The sequence below is a fragment of the Pseudorasbora parva genome, chromosome 1, assembly GCF_024679245.1.
Source record: "Pseudorasbora parva isolate DD20220531a chromosome 1, ASM2467924v1, whole genome shotgun sequence".
NCBI classification, from domain to species: Eukaryota; Metazoa; Chordata; class Actinopteri; order Cypriniformes; family Gobionidae; genus Pseudorasbora; species Pseudorasbora parva.
Genome location: NC_090172.1, coordinates 48,795,497 through 48,812,461, shown reverse-complemented (window position 1 = coordinate 48,812,461; position 16,965 = coordinate 48,795,497). Strand labels below are relative to the sequence as shown.

At 36.9% G+C, this 16,965-nt stretch overlaps 2 protein-coding genes across 2 annotated transcripts; one reads left to right on the top strand and one right to left on the bottom strand.

The window, feature by feature from the left end:
• Positions 1 to 254: 254 nt before the first annotated feature.
• Positions 255 to 7,898, bottom strand: vbp1 (von Hippel-Lindau binding protein 1). Its single transcript, XM_067444322.1, has 6 exons — positions 7,745 to 7,898; positions 7,348 to 7,472; positions 7,020 to 7,086; positions 5,082 to 5,180; positions 4,635 to 4,773; positions 255 to 496 (listed from the first exon to the last, which is right to left on the bottom strand). The coding sequence occupies exons 1-6, from the start codon at positions 7,823 to 7,825 to the stop codon at positions 420 to 422; spliced, it is 588 nt and encodes a 195-aa protein (XP_067300423.1). The 5' UTR covers positions 7,826 to 7,898; the 3' UTR covers positions 255 to 419.
• A 3,202-nt stretch (positions 7,899 to 11,100) lies between these two features.
• syt4 (synaptotagmin IV) lies at positions 11,101 to 16,483 on the top strand. Its single transcript, XM_067444279.1, has 4 exons — positions 11,101 to 11,416; positions 12,124 to 12,986; positions 13,983 to 14,103; positions 15,361 to 16,483. Exons 1-4 carry the CDS (start codon positions 11,383 to 11,385, stop codon positions 15,669 to 15,671), a joined length of 1,329 nt encoding a protein of 442 aa, XP_067300380.1. The 5' UTR covers positions 11,101 to 11,382; the 3' UTR covers positions 15,672 to 16,483.
• Positions 16,484 to 16,965: the final 482 nt, after the last annotated feature.

Genomic DNA, 16,965 nt, shown 5'->3' with positions numbered 1-16,965 from the left:
CCCTGAAATTCAGCATGCTGCATTTTGACAATGACCTCGCCAAGATATGGCAAGAAAAATTCCCCAGAAAGAAATATGAGGACAATAGGAGTTCAGGCTTTTAGCTTTAACAGAACTGAAATTGCAAATGTTTACCAAAAACAAATTAAAGGAAAAGGGCAAAGAGGAAGACAAATGTGTAGACCCTGTGGAGAGAACCCCCATCTGAAAAAGCTAATAATTCATCATAAAAAAAGAAAACAAGAAAACTACCATTATTACTTTTGTTTGATGTTTTTCACCTTTTTACTTGAAAAAATACTTTAAAAAGTAATAAATCAACAGATAACAGTAAGTGTTGGTGCAAACAGATACATGGAGGTGAATTTTCTGATGGGGAAGGAATTCTGGTGGGGTGGGACCAAACTAAGTCTCCTTTTCTAGGACCGCTCAGCAGATTTGAGGAGGTTGTCTTTGCTCCTTCTCTTGACATCCCAATTGTAAACACGTGCCATATCTGTGAATAGTGGTTAAGGTGTATCTGAAAACTTTGGAAGGTTATCTCTGCTTATTTTTCTTACTCCGCAAACTGGAGGAACATGTTTCACTTAGAGTCAACAAATCTTTCACTTAAAAGATTCTAACAGGTGTGAGAACAGGTGGCACTTAGGATCCGTATCCGATTTGCCTGGAAGAGTTCTTTCTTAAAAGACATCTACAGATGTCATTCCATAAAAATAAAAAAACATGACAGTTTCCTGAGCCACAAAATGCGATGTGGAATATTCCTAAGCAACAGTCATACGATTCACTTAATGATCACATAACCAAATCTACATGCGCATAAATATCTGCACTGATAAATAACAGTTTAAGTCACATTACAGCTTTGACTATCATCCTTTTCCACCAATAGATTTAGAACCAGAAGATCTGTCCATAGTTGTTTCCATCAAAAGTAGCAAATTTATCTGGTGTCTTGAATTTATCTTTTTTCCTACATCATAAATCATTTGCAACTCAAACGAAATTTAAAAAATATTATATTTCCGCCTCAACTGAGTTTACGCTCGTTTTTAGAATTGATGCACATCTTGGTGGTTCCATCTAGTGTTTTAATATCCCAAAATGTGCAAAAATATAGGTGGATGGAATAGCTCATTTGTCTCACTGGCCTGCATTTCCACTAAAATGAGAGCCTGATGATGTAACTGACATGAATGTCAAGTCATACTCAATATGACTACTGTCATATATACACTATATACACTGTCTATATACACTACTGGTCAGTAATTTGGGGTGAGTCTTTTTTTTAAAAAATAAACCAATAATTTTATTCAGAAAGGATGTGTTAAATTGATAAAAATTGATAGTAAAGGAGATTTATATTATTTGAAAATATGTTTTTATTTTGAACAAATGCAGTTCTTTTGAACCTTTTATTCATCAAATATATTAGGCAGCAGAAATGTTTCCAACACTCATAATAAATCAGAATATTAGAATGATTTCTGAAGGATAATGTGATAGGCTGGATATCACGTGACACTGAAGACTGGAGTAACGATCCTGAAAATTCAGCTTTGCATCACAGAAATAAATGATAATTTAAAGTATATTAAATTGAAAACCAAATATTTTAAATTGTAATATATCAATTTTTTTTTTAACTTTTTGATCAAAAAAATGCAGGCTTGATGAGCAGAAAAAAACTTCTTTCAAAAACATTGCAAATACAAACTTACGGCCTGTACTGTATATATATTTAACCAAAATGCAGTTCTTTTGAAATTTATATTCAAAGAATCCTGATCATGGTTTCCACAAAACAATAAGCAGTACAACTGTTTTTACTGGGATAATATAAAATTGTTCTTAAGAAGCAAATCAGCATATCTAAATGATTTCTGAAGGATCATGTGACACTGAAGACTGGAGTAATGACTCCTGAAAATTAAGCTTTATTGTCACAGGTATAAAAAATATTTTTAAATTTTATATATATATAATTATTTACTTTTTTTGATCAAATAAATTTAGCCTAGGTGAACACAAGACTTTTTGAAAAACATTCAAACATCCTACCAACCCCGAACTTTTGCACAGTAGTGTACGTATTTGACCAACTCTTTTACACTTGATCTGACGTTTATATTCACATCTATGTACATTTTCAACAAAGACAATTATTTAACTTAATAAAAAAATTAAGACTTTATAAAAAAGGGCTAAATCAAACACAATGAGCACTATGTAAATCAATTAATTAAAACCTGATTTATATTTGCCATTAGTGTTGTCACAATACCAAAATTATGACTTTGATACGATACCAGACTAAAATACCTCAATACCGATACGAAATCGATAACACGGTCAAAAAAAATCGTGGCCCTGGTTTTTGACCATTCCCTCCTCTTATTGCTATGATAACTGCCAGTGTGAACATCCTTACAGAGATCACATTATCAATCATGTTATCATTCACTAACCTTTCACTTCTGAACAGGTTGGGATGACCAAAATCTTATTTCATGGTACGAGTAATTTGATATTTTTTAAATGTAATTTATGTAATTATAATATAGATTTTTAATTGTATCTTTGTTTTTTTTAAATAAGCAAAAAATGCATATTACAAACAATATGACAAAAACAGTGCTTTGTTTTTCAGATACATTAGGTCTATTTAACAGTAGCAAGTCAAGAAAGAAATTAAATAATCAAATATGAAACTGCTTGCTTAGTCTTCACTCTATAATTTAACTATACACTGATTCTTAATAAATATATTATAGTTATTTAGCCAAGCATGAGGTGGTTTTCTATTTTTCATTGTTGTTTGATTAATCACACAGATAGGTCTGGCTTAACCCCTTAAATGTCACCCCCATTTTTGAAAATATACATGAAAGTTCACTATCCAAACTTAAATGGTTGCAATTCAAGAATGCTTTGGAATATAGACATAAGGTTGGTCTCATTTTAAAGAAGACAGTCAGCAGAGTATTGCTCTGAAAAAATATTACTTTAAAAATTAAAGTATAAAAAAAAGTTATGGAAGTTTAAATGTACTGTAAATCAAATATACTGTACTAGATATTTAATATTTAATATAAATATATATGTTACAAAATAATGTGTAGTCTAAAATTACTATCAAATCAAAGCCATATGTCTTATCAATTTGTGTTCCAAATCTGAAGTTGATATCACAAAAGTTGAAGTTCCCATGAGGTTTTTTTTAGGCGTTGTACCACAAATAGCCACCGGGTGTCATTGAAATTCCATTGATATTTTTTGCACAGATATAATTACCTCAATTGTATACATTCACTGAGTTTAACTGAATACTTGGCAGGCCGTGCATTTTTACATATTTTTGACCATTCAAACCCAAACAATAATCCACGAAATAACTGAATCTCGATCGCATGTTGTCTGAAAGGCGTGCGTGTACGCTTCAGGTCAGAGTCCGGCAGCGCAAGCACATCCCGAGCGCGCTTCTTCTCATTAGGCTTGGGCGGTAATACGGTAAAATGGTATACCGCGGGATCTAAAAATAGCAACGGTATCAGTTTCAATACCGTCAAACCGTCAAAAAAAAAAAAAAAACAGATCAACTTACATATTGCTGATCAACAATTAAATATTTAATAAGTTGAACTAATTAAACTATTTACATATTAAATACTATTTATTTATTAAATGCCTAAATATGTGTATGCGTTGTTGTGACAGCGTGGATGAGAGAGAGAGAGAGAGAGGGGAAAAGACGGCGAGTCGGGCACTGAGTTATTATCGAAAAAGAACACAACTTCTGCAGTTTGGAAGTATTTTGGGTTTTGACGGTAAATACAGACGAGGCAATTTGCAAATTGTGCAACAAAAAGATGACCGCGAGAGATGGAAATACCTTGAACCTAAGGGCGCATATCCGAAACCACCATCCTCACTGCTGCGTGGATGAATAACCGAGCGCACCCTCGGACTATGCTGTAATATTGCCGAAGCCTTTTGTCACACAGCTGGCAATGTAAGCAATAAGCATGAACTCCACAAAAATCAAGTGGACATGGGACTCACAAAAAAAAAAGTCAGTTGTCTGACAATTGTCTCATAACGGTAAGCATAAAACGTGCAGAGAGTTTATCTTAAACTGAATATATATATATATATATATATATATATATATATATATATATATATATATATATATATATGCCAAGCCAACAGTTTGTTGACGCTGTCTGAGCCTTACATCATAATGTTTTAATTATTCACGGTAATACCGTATACCGAGGTAAAATAGGGAGGAGGTTTGACGGTATCAAAACTTGGATACCGCCCAAGCCTACTTCTCATGCGCGCAAAATTCTGTTGCTTGCTTTGTCATACGCTGTGTGTATATATTTAACTCTTCTACTTCCAATGTTTAGTGAACGGTGGAAGCAGAGCTCTGCACACACGTCCCGACACCTGCTGTCACACATCCACGCAAATTAAGAAATACAGCTCATATTAGCGCTGTCATCCTTAAGTACCGGTACTTATTAAATTCCACATCGTACCATTTGTAATAGCAGGGTAACAGAGTAAATTTTCTTTTACCTGTATATCGTGCAACACTATATGCCATAGTTTAAGGATACTGACTTCAGTGGTTGTGAACTGATCTCTGAGGAAATCCAGGTCCTCTTCCAGAGAGTCCAAATTCCGGGAAGCTGTAGCCAAGTTTTTTTCCAACAAAGCCTGAGCCTCATCAATATCATACTCCAACATGACATTAGCCTAATGCACAAAAACAATAAGCATGGCTATAAGCAAGTTTTCAAAATAACAATTAAAGACATGTTTATAGACATTATCAACATTAAAGCTTTCAAGCCCATAAAGTTACTTGAGTGCTTGTCATTTAGCAGAAATATTACTTTTAAGCAATTAGGTATACATTTTAAATGTTCACATATAGGCAGTAATCTGTTGGGAAATTGAACGAGAGGAGTACGGTAGTCTCTATTCTATATCACAGATGGTTAGGACACTCAAGTAAATTGAATGCATTTATTTTACAATGAAATACAGCAGTCAACACTTACCCCAAGCCACAAACAGACTTTATCTGTAGGTGGGACAGAGGCCTTGCAATAGACGTTATCAGCCAACAGAAAATGTGTTTCCATGGGATCGGTAGTGTCCTGTGATTGGGCATACATCATTAAGAAATTAATTCAGAACAGAAAAATAAACAGAGATGTGAGAAGTGCAAGAGGGATTGAAAGTGACAAAGAACAAAACACTTGCTGCATCCCATTTCACAAACTATCCATACTAAATAGTATTAGAAATTAGAAGTGTCCCTAATTATAGTAATTGGAAATAAGTATCCCAAAAGTACACAGATAATGAGTGGAGATTTGAAGCTATGATCCATGCACACTAACGTTTAATATCAACCACAACCCATTGCGCTTTTGAGAAAGAATTGTTTCATAACCTCACATAAAAAATAAAATAATAAAAAATATTTTTTTAAAGGGAGTCAAATCTGCATCTATACCATGTTAAAATGGCCAACTTTACAGTGGAAAATGTGTGTTTGCGGCCTGATACAAAAGTGGTTTTGGGCTATATAGCTAACTTTGCCCTTATTGCCTAAATGGGGGGGTGGGGTTCAGCAACCAGTCACCTCAACTCCACCCACACCTCGCATCTTTGCCCATTTTCAGTCTGCAACAGACAACTTAAAGGGTTAGTTAACCCAAAAATGAAATTTGTGTTATTAATGACTCACCCTAATGTTGTTCCACACCCATAAGACCTCCGTTCATCTTCAGAACACAGTTTAAGATATTTTATATTTTAGTCCCAGAGCGTTTGTAGTCTATGCCCACTTTACTGTCCATGTCCAGAAAGGGAATAAAAACATCAGAGCAGTCCATATGTGACATCAGTTAGTTAATTAGAATCTCTTTAAGTATCGAAAATACATTTTGGTCCAAGAATAAAAAAAACTACGAATTTATTCAGCATTGTCTTCTCTTCCGTGTTCCTCAAATAAAGATTAAAACTGTCATGAATTAGTGAATCGATCAATGATTCAGATCGCCAATGTCACGTGATTTCAGCAGTTTGTCAGTTTGACACGCGATCCAAACTGCTGAAATCACGTGACATTGGCGATCCGAATCATTGATCTCTTTATTTGAGGAACACGGAAGAGAAGACCATGCTGAATAAAGTCATAGATTTTGATATTTTTTGACCAAAATGTATTTTCGATGCTTCAAGAGATTCTAATTAACTAACTGATGTCACATATGAACTACTTTGATGATGTTTTAATTCCCTTTCTGGACATGGACAGTAAAGTGTGCATAGACTGCATAGGCTCTGGGACTAAAATATAAAATATCTTAAACTGTGTTCTGAAGATGAACGGAGGTCTTACGGGTGTGGAACAACATTAGGATGAGTTATTAATGACATCAATTTCATTTGGGTGAACTCACCCTTTAAGGCTTCAAAAATGTATATATTGTTATTTTATTTATAAAAAGGTATATTATATATATAATGACGATGCAGTATATGCGATGCGATATAATGCGATATAATGACGATGAGATATAATGCCGATGCATTAATAACAATCCAAAAAGTTATGACAGATCACAATAAAGATATATAACATCGATTCAGATAAAAAGAAAGGAATTCACATTTCATATCAACTTTAACTGTTAAAAGACAATGGACAGGCCAGTTTACGGTAACAGGATGCATAGGATGTGACAGAGCGGTCAATTAAAAACACAAATATGTAGTAGTAGTATTTTCTTTAACTTCCTTGCTCTTGTGCTACACCCTCGTTTCTTAACAAAAAGAGTACACGCTTTCAGGTCATAGTACAAGTAAGAGAATTGGGATGAGGCAACATTTAGAAGCAATATTTATAGAAATTAGAAAACTGACCTTCAATTTGTATGGATAATATATGAGAGTTAATACTGACCTCAAATGATTGATGGGCTTACCTTTTTTTTCTGCATGTGCCGTAGAATTTCTAACGTCTGTTTGATTTGTGGAATCTGGCTTTTCAACCTGAGACAGACAAAAAAAGTCAACTTCTAGTAAAATCAGCACTAATATTTTATACTTACTCTGTGTAATAAGTCAGCTTTATTAAATGCAGAAGGAAAACTGTTTTTTCCTCACAACAAAAGCAAACCAGACAGTTAGTTAGACGACATTACATTGCAAGGAAAACTATACTGCCTGTTACAGGAAATTAAGCATCCTTTAGAATTGACACAAACTAATCATTGCCTATTACTGTACAACGTAAAATAAACATAACCAAACCTGAGTTTCTTTTGAGCCAGATTGAGCTCCATATATTTATATTTCTGATATTGTTCATCCAGCTTCCTCAGCACGGCGTCTGCTGTGTCATTGCCCGGCTGCTTCATGAAGGCATCCACATCTTCCTACAGAACCAGTTAAAGTTCACATATAATTTATGGCATCTAATAGGCTTCCTTAATAAATTTATCCTACCGAGTATATAAATACTGTTTAATCATGTGTTATGTGTCCCTCAAAGCTCACTGCAAGCAATGCCTGCAGCCTTATAAGGAGAAGAGCAAGGCGCTTTCTACTTAAGAAAGACGTTTAAAACCAACACAACAACACACAGATTTCACGGGAAACTATCGACAGTATGTACATGTAAACTAACTATATCAATATTCCCACTGACCACAAATATTGCTTCGGGGATTCCGAGGTGTTTTTTCTTATTTGCGGCTCCTGCATTGCCACTCTCTATGGTCGTCGCCATTTTGGAGAGACTTACGGCCCTTCCTCTTGACGCACGCGCCCGTTGCTCTTACGCACGCACGAGAGCTGTGCCAGCATAATAAAAGTAAAGGAATCTCCCTCTAAGCAAGCGATGTATTTTAATGGTCCACCTATGTTTTTTTTAATTATTATTTGGTCTTCTCATTAAACGTACTTGAAAAGTATGCTCATGTTCCAATTCTATACCTAAATCAAAATTAATAAGCGTATGTTTTGGTACGCTTCGCTAAAAAAATCGGCCTGCAGATGTCAGTGTTGCCCAAACTACCTCGAGAAAGAGCACGAGGCGCTGGCCGTGACGTATGCAGTTGATTGGTGGTATGTCGGGAGTTGTATTTAATACATTTGTGTGAAATGGGGGGGAAATCGATACAATGGTCATTTATTTTCAAGTTAATTTTAAATTATATTGAGTCAGGTCTCTGTTCAGCATACTAAAACAAAACTCTGCACAAGAGACAGACCGACAGACAGTGTTTTGTTGCTGCCACCTTCGGGCAGGTCTTCGCGAGCAAGTGTGAACCATAGACCGTAAAAAAATATATATAATATAGTGTGAACTATAATAAGAAATAATTATTTTATTATTGAATAAACATCAACATTATACATACGCTTTCGATCAATTGCAAATATCGAATAGCTAGGCTTTATGCATATAATAAAGTAAACCAAGAAAGAACAAGAACAGTACAAATAAACAACTACAAAAAAGTGGAATAGGCTATAATATAAAAATTGGATTAAGAGTAGGCTACAATCGGGTATAAAAATAAGTGATGGGCATTTTCTGAGAGCTCCTGTATACCACGTGAAAACCATATATTTGCGATGTTGTTAACTGTTCGAAACGTGTCATCACAGTCTATGAAAAAGGGTGACAGGAAGTTCTGTTAATTTGTGAAATAGCATACACCACCCAAAGATGTTATTATTTTGAATTTAAAAAAAGGCATCTGTTAATTTTATGATGAATCATAAGCCTATTTCTTATTCATAAAATTAAAATAAATAATTATAAACCTTGGTTGAAGGATTTTCATTTCCGTCTCTCCATAAATTGAAAACAAAAAAAAGTAGATATAATTTTGTTCGCTAAATAGTTTAAGTTACTTGAAAATTGTAATTGTTGGCTATATGCCATCTTCTTTCTTTAAGTTTATTTTCTTTACTTCTATTTAAATCAATAAGTGTGTGCGTATATCACTCCTAAACCCTGCATATATTTTGTTCTAAAATATAGATATTTATATTGAATTTATATTGAAATAAATTACCCCCTCAATGTTTAATTAGTTGTGTTCCAATTTTATTTTAATTTCAAAGTAATCATATAACACAAAGTCACTGTAAATGCAGTTATTAGGCCTATTTATTCCAATGCAAAACTCACTGAGAAACACTGTTGCATCTAATTCTCAATAGCTCAATATAGCTAATAAAGTGTTTTATCATCTGCACCGTTAGGTTCTGACATTTTTTCCTGCAACACTAAAGATTCTCTCAACAGTTGCAGAAGAATGCAAGATGGCAAGATGGACATGTATATGAATTTATTTAAATTTTAATTTTAAAATTTCAATCCTGCTTCCTTTAATTCAAATTTGAAGAACTGAAATGGAATTCAGGAGTCATTCTCAATTCAATTCTGACTTGTGCACAAGGATGATTTTGATGTGTGTTCTGATGGAAGATCCAATCACGGCCCATTTTAAGATTTCTAGCAGAGGCTGTCAGGTTTTTATTTTTATTTTATTGGTATTTGCTACCTACCGTGTATCTGAACAAAATATCCAGGACTTCCTGCTAAAAAATAGACCCACAATATTAAAGATCCAGCAATATATTTAACTGTGGGCATGGACTACTTTTTGTTTGCACCACAAACCCATCTGGTGGTATAGTTTCATCTGACCATAGAAACCGGCCCCTTTTGAATTTTCAGTTGTGTCTGACAACTGAATATGCTTGAGTTTTTTTCTGGATGAGCAAGAAGGATTTTTTCTTGACACCCTCCCAAACAACATGTGGTAATGTAGGGGTTGTTTGATTTGTATTTATTATTTTTATTTTATTTTTGCTTTCTGACCACAAGACTTAACTAATCTCTGGTATACTCGATCTGTAATCCTTGGAGAGTCTTTGGCCACTCAAACTTTTTTTCTCACCTTGCATTAAGACAATAGACACACGTCTTCTTCCAGGCAGATTCGTAACATCTTTAGATATCTTAACTTCTAAATTATGGCCCTGATGGTGGAAATGGGTTTCAATGGTTTAGCTATTTTCCTACAGCCACTTTCTAGTTTGTGATACTCAACAATATTTTTCTGCACAGTACTGCACATCAGAAATATATCCTTTGGTTTTACTCATGACTGAATAAGGGAATGTGGCCTTTGTGTTTCCCTTATATTTATACTCCTGTGGAGCAGGAAGTCATAGCTAGACAATTTCATGTTCCTATACCTTGGTGTAGGCTACCTTGGTGTGTAAAAAATGGAAATATTAATGGAAATATACTTTACAGATATTTTACTTATAAAATATTCTAGGGGTTCCAATAATTGTAGCCAATGTGCTTTTGAAGAAACACATTTATTCTATAGTCATAATCACAAATGCTGAAAAATGTGTTAAAATGAGGTATGTGAGGGCTCTTTCTATTTTAGATGATTGACAGCATTTAGCCTCAAACTGATTCAGAAAGTTTGTAAAGATGCCTCAACTTCAAACTGATTAAGAAAGATGTAAAGATGCCACAATCAAGCTGTCATTGATAATAAACTGTTGTTATTTATTATGTAGATGCTACAATTCCAAACAAAGAACTAAATCAGGGCATAAAAGACATCAGACCATAGGCATAGCCCTATAGGCTACCTTGCTGGCCGGTCCACGCACTACCCATATTTTATGTGTGCAACCAGAGATGTTTAAGATATACAAATGATATTTATTGAGCCATACTGCTCTATTGTCCATATTATTTTATTAAATATCACTTCCAGGACCAAGAATCATAAAATTAAATTGTGTCGTCAGCTCAGTTCTCCCCGTTAGTAGACCCACAGACCATTTCACCTGAACCTGTTTTGAACAGGTTTGATAACACACACGCCGTAAACTCTTGGCAATCACTATGATTAACAGGCCTGATCAGTGCGCAGGGCAGTGATTTCAGCTACTGTGTTCGTCAGAACTGCGTCAGAACCGATGAACTCACTAGAGGGGAGGGGATTGGGGAGGCGACGCTTTTCAGGCACACTCATAGCGCAGCGAGTATCAGAACTGGGCGGGTGTGAAGAAACCTCTGGGAAAGGAGGAAAATCTGGCTTATTCTGTTATTGTTTTTGTGTGTTGCAACAACAATAAACAGGCGTAAATTTTTAATCTAGTACAACCATTCAATTATTCAGTCTTGTGTCTCTCTCCGCCTGAAGCGAAAGAGCGAGTGTAACGTGCGGCGAAGAATCGTGAGAGACAGCGCGAGCTGGAAGCATCTTTTCAGGACCTTGGACAGAGCGCGCGCATACAATGGCACCAGTGACGATAGAAGAAGAACATTTCGGTAAGTAAATTGTTGTTATTTATCAATATCACCAAACAAATCATATTTGTGCATTTTTAAAGATCTGTTATTACATTTTTGGAAACGTGGCACAGTTTTCTCTGATGCACGGGCACAGTCATAAATAGACGCGTGCTCTATTAGTAGCCTATGACATCACTCGTGTATGAAAATGTTTGAAACGCGTCGAGATGCTTGACATCAGCTTTTAACGATTACTTAATAGTCACAGAAGAGTATTTGTTTTCTGAGAGAAAGACAAAAGGCTGAAAGCGCACTTTAGTTAATTCAATACAGAGGTGCTGCACCCACCTTGAAACAGGAAATTTCCATATTCCCAGACACTACTGCACTACCACATTATTGTGGCTTCTCAGGCTTTCATGGCAAATTGAAATTTACAGTACTTAATAAATGGTATGATTTTAGAAACTGGCCTCCTGAGACCTTTATCGGTGACAAAGGCATTATTTAACAATACATTCATACTGTCTACAATACATTTTTTTTGTATTTTTGCTACAGCTGTTAACATCAACATATGTTGTGTCTGTTTTGCCTCTGCTGCAAATAACTTTATATATATCTCCTTTTTCCTTTCCTGGTTGAAGTTGTTTTAATATTTCATGGCTGCAATAAAACTACATACATCTATAAAAAAATCAAAATACTTATTATATTATTATATTCTCATTTGTATTCTTTAGTGGAGGTTCCTGTGAGTGTGGCAGTGGTGAGTGTGTTTGGCCTGGTCTTCAGCGTCTCCATCTTTGCATGGATTTGCTGTCAGCGCAAAGCCAACAAGACCAATAACAAGACCCCACCCTATAAGTTTGTCCACATGCTGAAGGGTGTTGACATCTACCCTGAGAGCCTGAATGGAAAGAAGAAGTTTGGAGGAGAAAAGACACCAGAAGCCCATGGAAAACAGACCCTCAGCCCCACTGGTGGGCGACCAGAGCTCCATCTGGACCTGGAGAAGCGAGATCTTAATGGAAACTTTACCTCCAAGCCACCAACCCTCCAACTGAAAGTGCGTAGTTCTCCAGATCTAGACATCCCGTCTCCTCAAGCAGGCTTTGGGCCGTGTGGTAATCAGGAGACCGGTACTCCAGAAAGCATCCTATCCAGTCAGACACCAACACCAGCTGTGGAAAAATCCCAGGACAAGGAGGGTGGCCTGGGGACTCTCTTCTTTTCAGTTGAGTACAACTTCGAGAAGAAAGCTTTCATGGTTCACATCAAGGAAGCACATGGATTGTCCCCCACGGATGAACAGTCGTTGACCTCTGACCCGTATATTAAGCTGACCCTGCTGCCTGAGAAGAAGCATAAGGTGAAGACACGTGTGCTGAGGAAGACTCTGGACCCGGCCTTCGACGAGACCTTCAGCTTCTACGGAATCCCATATGCACGAGTTCCCCAGCTTGCTTTGCACTTCATGGTGCTGAGTTTCGACCGCTTTTCGCGTGATGAAGTGATCGGAGAGACCCTTGTTCCTCTGGCTGACATTGACTTGTCTGAGGGGCGCGTCCTCATGAGCCGGGACATTATTAAAAGGAATGTCAGGGTAAGAATAGCTTTAATTATAGTTTCTTGTATCTCTCTGTAACAACTGATGACATTCTGCAGATAATACGTACTATAATATATATGTGTATATACACTAACATGCTCTCATAGATTGCACAGCTAAATATAATATGAAAGCACATACATGTACGTTTGGAAGAGGAGAGAGAATTTGATTCTTTTTTTATGGTCTTAACATACCAGTCCTAGCTCATTCGAGACAGTCAATAGTTTGGTCTTGTTTAATGTGGGCAGTCAACGACACACCCAAGACTGGAAAGAGAAAACAATTAATGGTGTCTGTTTTTCCATTTGGGTCAATGAATAGTCTTTGCCATCCATCTTAAAGGCAGGTTATTCATTTTTAATTGACCATCTAATGGACCATACATTACTCTTTTTTCTGCATTTACAGCTTGACTTAGTATTTATGTTTATTATAGATGAATTAACATGTTTACAAAGAGTCTAAACCAATTTTCTTCATGCATAAAAGTATTTCTACTGGATTGGAAGGCCACATACCTAATATAAAGAATAGTGAACAGCGCAGAAGTCATCATCTTTGACAAAATCTTGTTTTGGCAACAGTTTTACTGTTATGCACATAAGAATTCACTCCATTTGAGCTGAAAGGAAGGCTATTATATTTCATTGGTGACTTTGACTGCATATAGTTAAACACACATAATTATGCTTCATCGGTTGAGAGACATTCTAAGTCATCGTCGTGGCAGCAGCAGAACCCTGCTGATGTGTTGCCAAGGCAACATGCTGCCATGTTCACACATAATTTGAGTCATACGTTGGTGTTGTGCCAAGGGAATGTTTCACAGTCGGTTTCTCGTAACAGTAAGGCACTGTTTAGAAGTTGGGTTAGGTGCCCAAACATGACAGTATAAAAGAAGCCATTTTGAGGTTTGTGATGTTGATTGTGTCACAACCAGACAAAAACATTTAAATAAATGTCTTTCTTTTTTATCTGTATCTGTAGAAGAGTGCTGGTCGAGGAGAGCTACTTCTATCCCTGTGTTATCAGTCTACTACCAGTACTCTGACTGTGGTGGTACTAAAAGCCCGTCACCTGCCCAAAGCTGACCCCAGCGGACCCTCAGGTGAGGTCAGAGTGTGTGGGACAGATAGTAGTGCTCATTAGCAGAAGCACCATGCTTAATATAGTGCATTTTAGCTCCGTTATATGGACTATTTTATGGATGGATGGATGGATGGATTGTTAGATAATGGACGGACAGACAGGCGGGCGGGTGGGGGGACGGATGGATTGTTAGATGATGGACGGACAGACGGACTGATAGATAGATAGATGGATGGATGGATGGATGGATGGATGGATGGATGGAGGGATGGATGGATGGATGGATGGATGGATGGATGGATGGATGGATGGATGGATGGATGGATGGATAGATAGATAGATAGATAGATAGATAGATAGATAGATAGATAGATAGATAGATAGATAGATAGATAGATAGATAATTGGATGGATGGATTGTTAGATAATGGACGGACAGACGGGCAGACGGACGGACGGACGGACGGACGGACGGACGGACGGACGGACGGACGGACAGACAGACAGACAGATAGATAGATAGATAGATAGATAGATAAATAGATAGATAGATAGATCGATAGATAGATAGATAGATAGATAGATAGATAGATAGATAGATAGATAGATAGATAGATAGATAGATAGATAGATAATTGGATGGATGGATGGATGGATGGATGGATGGATGGATGGATGGATGGATGGATGGATGGATGGATGGGTGGATGGATGGATGGATGGATGGATGGATGGATGGATGGATGGATGGATGGATGGATAGATAAGTGGATGGATGGATGGATGGATGGATGGATGGATGGATGGATGGATGGATGGATAGATAGATAATTGGATGGATGGATGGATGGATGGATGGATGGATGGATGGATGGATAGATAGATCATTGGATGGATGGATGGATGGATGGATGGATGATAGGTAAATAAATGGTTGGATGCACAGATAGATCATTTCCATCATCATCATTTTTTTAATGTCTATATTATGTCTATTTCAGTCTTGGTCTTATTTATTTTAGTACATCAAATTAAATTAAGTAAAAATTTGAAAATAACAAGGTTTAGTTTTATTTTTTTGCAAGTAACAGAAGTGTGTTTTATGCTTTTAATTTGAGATATAATAACCCTGATTGGTACATCGTGTCGGCCACTTTTGAAACACTTTGTAAAGCAGAGTTGTGATTCTCTTATGCAAGTATCATTTCCTGCGCATCGACTGAAGTATTGATTTCTGTCTCACTCTGTTTATTTCTCTTTCTCCCATCTTCTTTAGACCCCTACGTGAAGGTGAACTTGTTCCAGGGGAAGAAGAGAGTGTGTAAGAAGAAGACGCACGTGAAAAAGTGTGCCCCCAACCCCGTCTTCAACGAGCTCTTCGTTTTCGACCTGCCCTCGGAAGACGGCCTGCGAGACACCAGCGTGGAGCTCCTCCTGCTGGACTCCGACAGAACGTCCCGTACACCCGTCATCGGCCGGCTCCTCCTCGGCACCTCCTCCCCCGGCACCGCCGGCGAGCACTGGCGCGAGATCTGCGACCACCCGCGCCGACAGATCGCTAAGTGGCACGCGCTGTCCGAAGACTAGCTCTGCCGTTTGCCATGCTGACAGACGCCCAGGAACTGTCATTGGAATTCATGGTTGAGTGGGCAGGATTTGAACTGTGGACTTGTCGCGAGTAATGTCTGTCAGTCAACTGATCTCAGTCATACAAGTCATATCATTGGGGTGGGGCTTCTTCTAAAGGGGAAGGCGCCAGCTGAACCCAGTCAATTAATGATTCCAAAGACTGTCTCAGATGCCCGCTACCGCTTTTTCTTCATGCTTCATTCGAAACCTGATCGATCACCACCTTGTGCAGTACCGAATGTCATGTTGCTATAGCTGTTCTTCTCTACTCACTGTTAATAATACTCCATCATGCGATACAATTAAAGAAAATCCTGGTAATGTGATGATGTAAATTAACTGAATGACCTGTTTATTTTTTAAAAGATGCTTTTATCTTTTGTTTATTCCGATGTTGAAACTCATTTAATCTCTTCCTTTTGTACTTGATTTCTCGACTTTGGTTCGTTTTTGCATTTTTTGCCTGACGTTTTTGTAAGTTAACATGGTATGGAAGCAGCCTAAATTAGGCACAAACAAGCAGAGACTGATGTATTAAAGCAGGACGACTGCACGAACTGAACAGGACCGCATGCAGCGTGCGCGTACATGTGTGAATGTGAGCGCGTGTGAGTGTATCTGTGTGTGTTCTGTATATAAATGTGTATGTGTGTGTTAGTTCAGTTCCAGTGGAGTGAGACAGAGTGTTGTTCTCTTCACTGTGAGCACAACGGTGGAAGTGATGTATATGTGTATTACTATAAAACGTCAAGTTCTGAGAAAGAAATATAGTATGTCTCCTATGTCATTGAAATGTATTCCATCTGATCATTTTAATGTTATTTACAGTGACTGGGAAGTCTGAGTCAGTGGTTTTGCGTCACAGTCGATAGTAATTAGCATTAGAGAGAGAGAGATAGAGAGATGATGTAATGTGAATACGTTTTATTCAGCAAGGATGCATTAAATTGATCAAAAGTGACAGTAAAGACAATTATGTTACAAATATTTCCATTTTTTAAACCAATCTCATTCTTTTGAACTTTTCTATTAATCAAAGTATCCTGAATTTAATATATAATACAATTAAGCACATCTGTTTTCAACGTTGATAATAAGAAATATTTCTTGAACAGCAAATCAGCATATTAGAATGTTTTCTGAAGGATCATGTGGCTCTGAAGACTGGAGGAATACTAGAAAATCACAGGAATAAATGTAATTTTAGGAAACAGTTACTATGTTTGATCAATGCAGCCTTGGTGAGATGGTA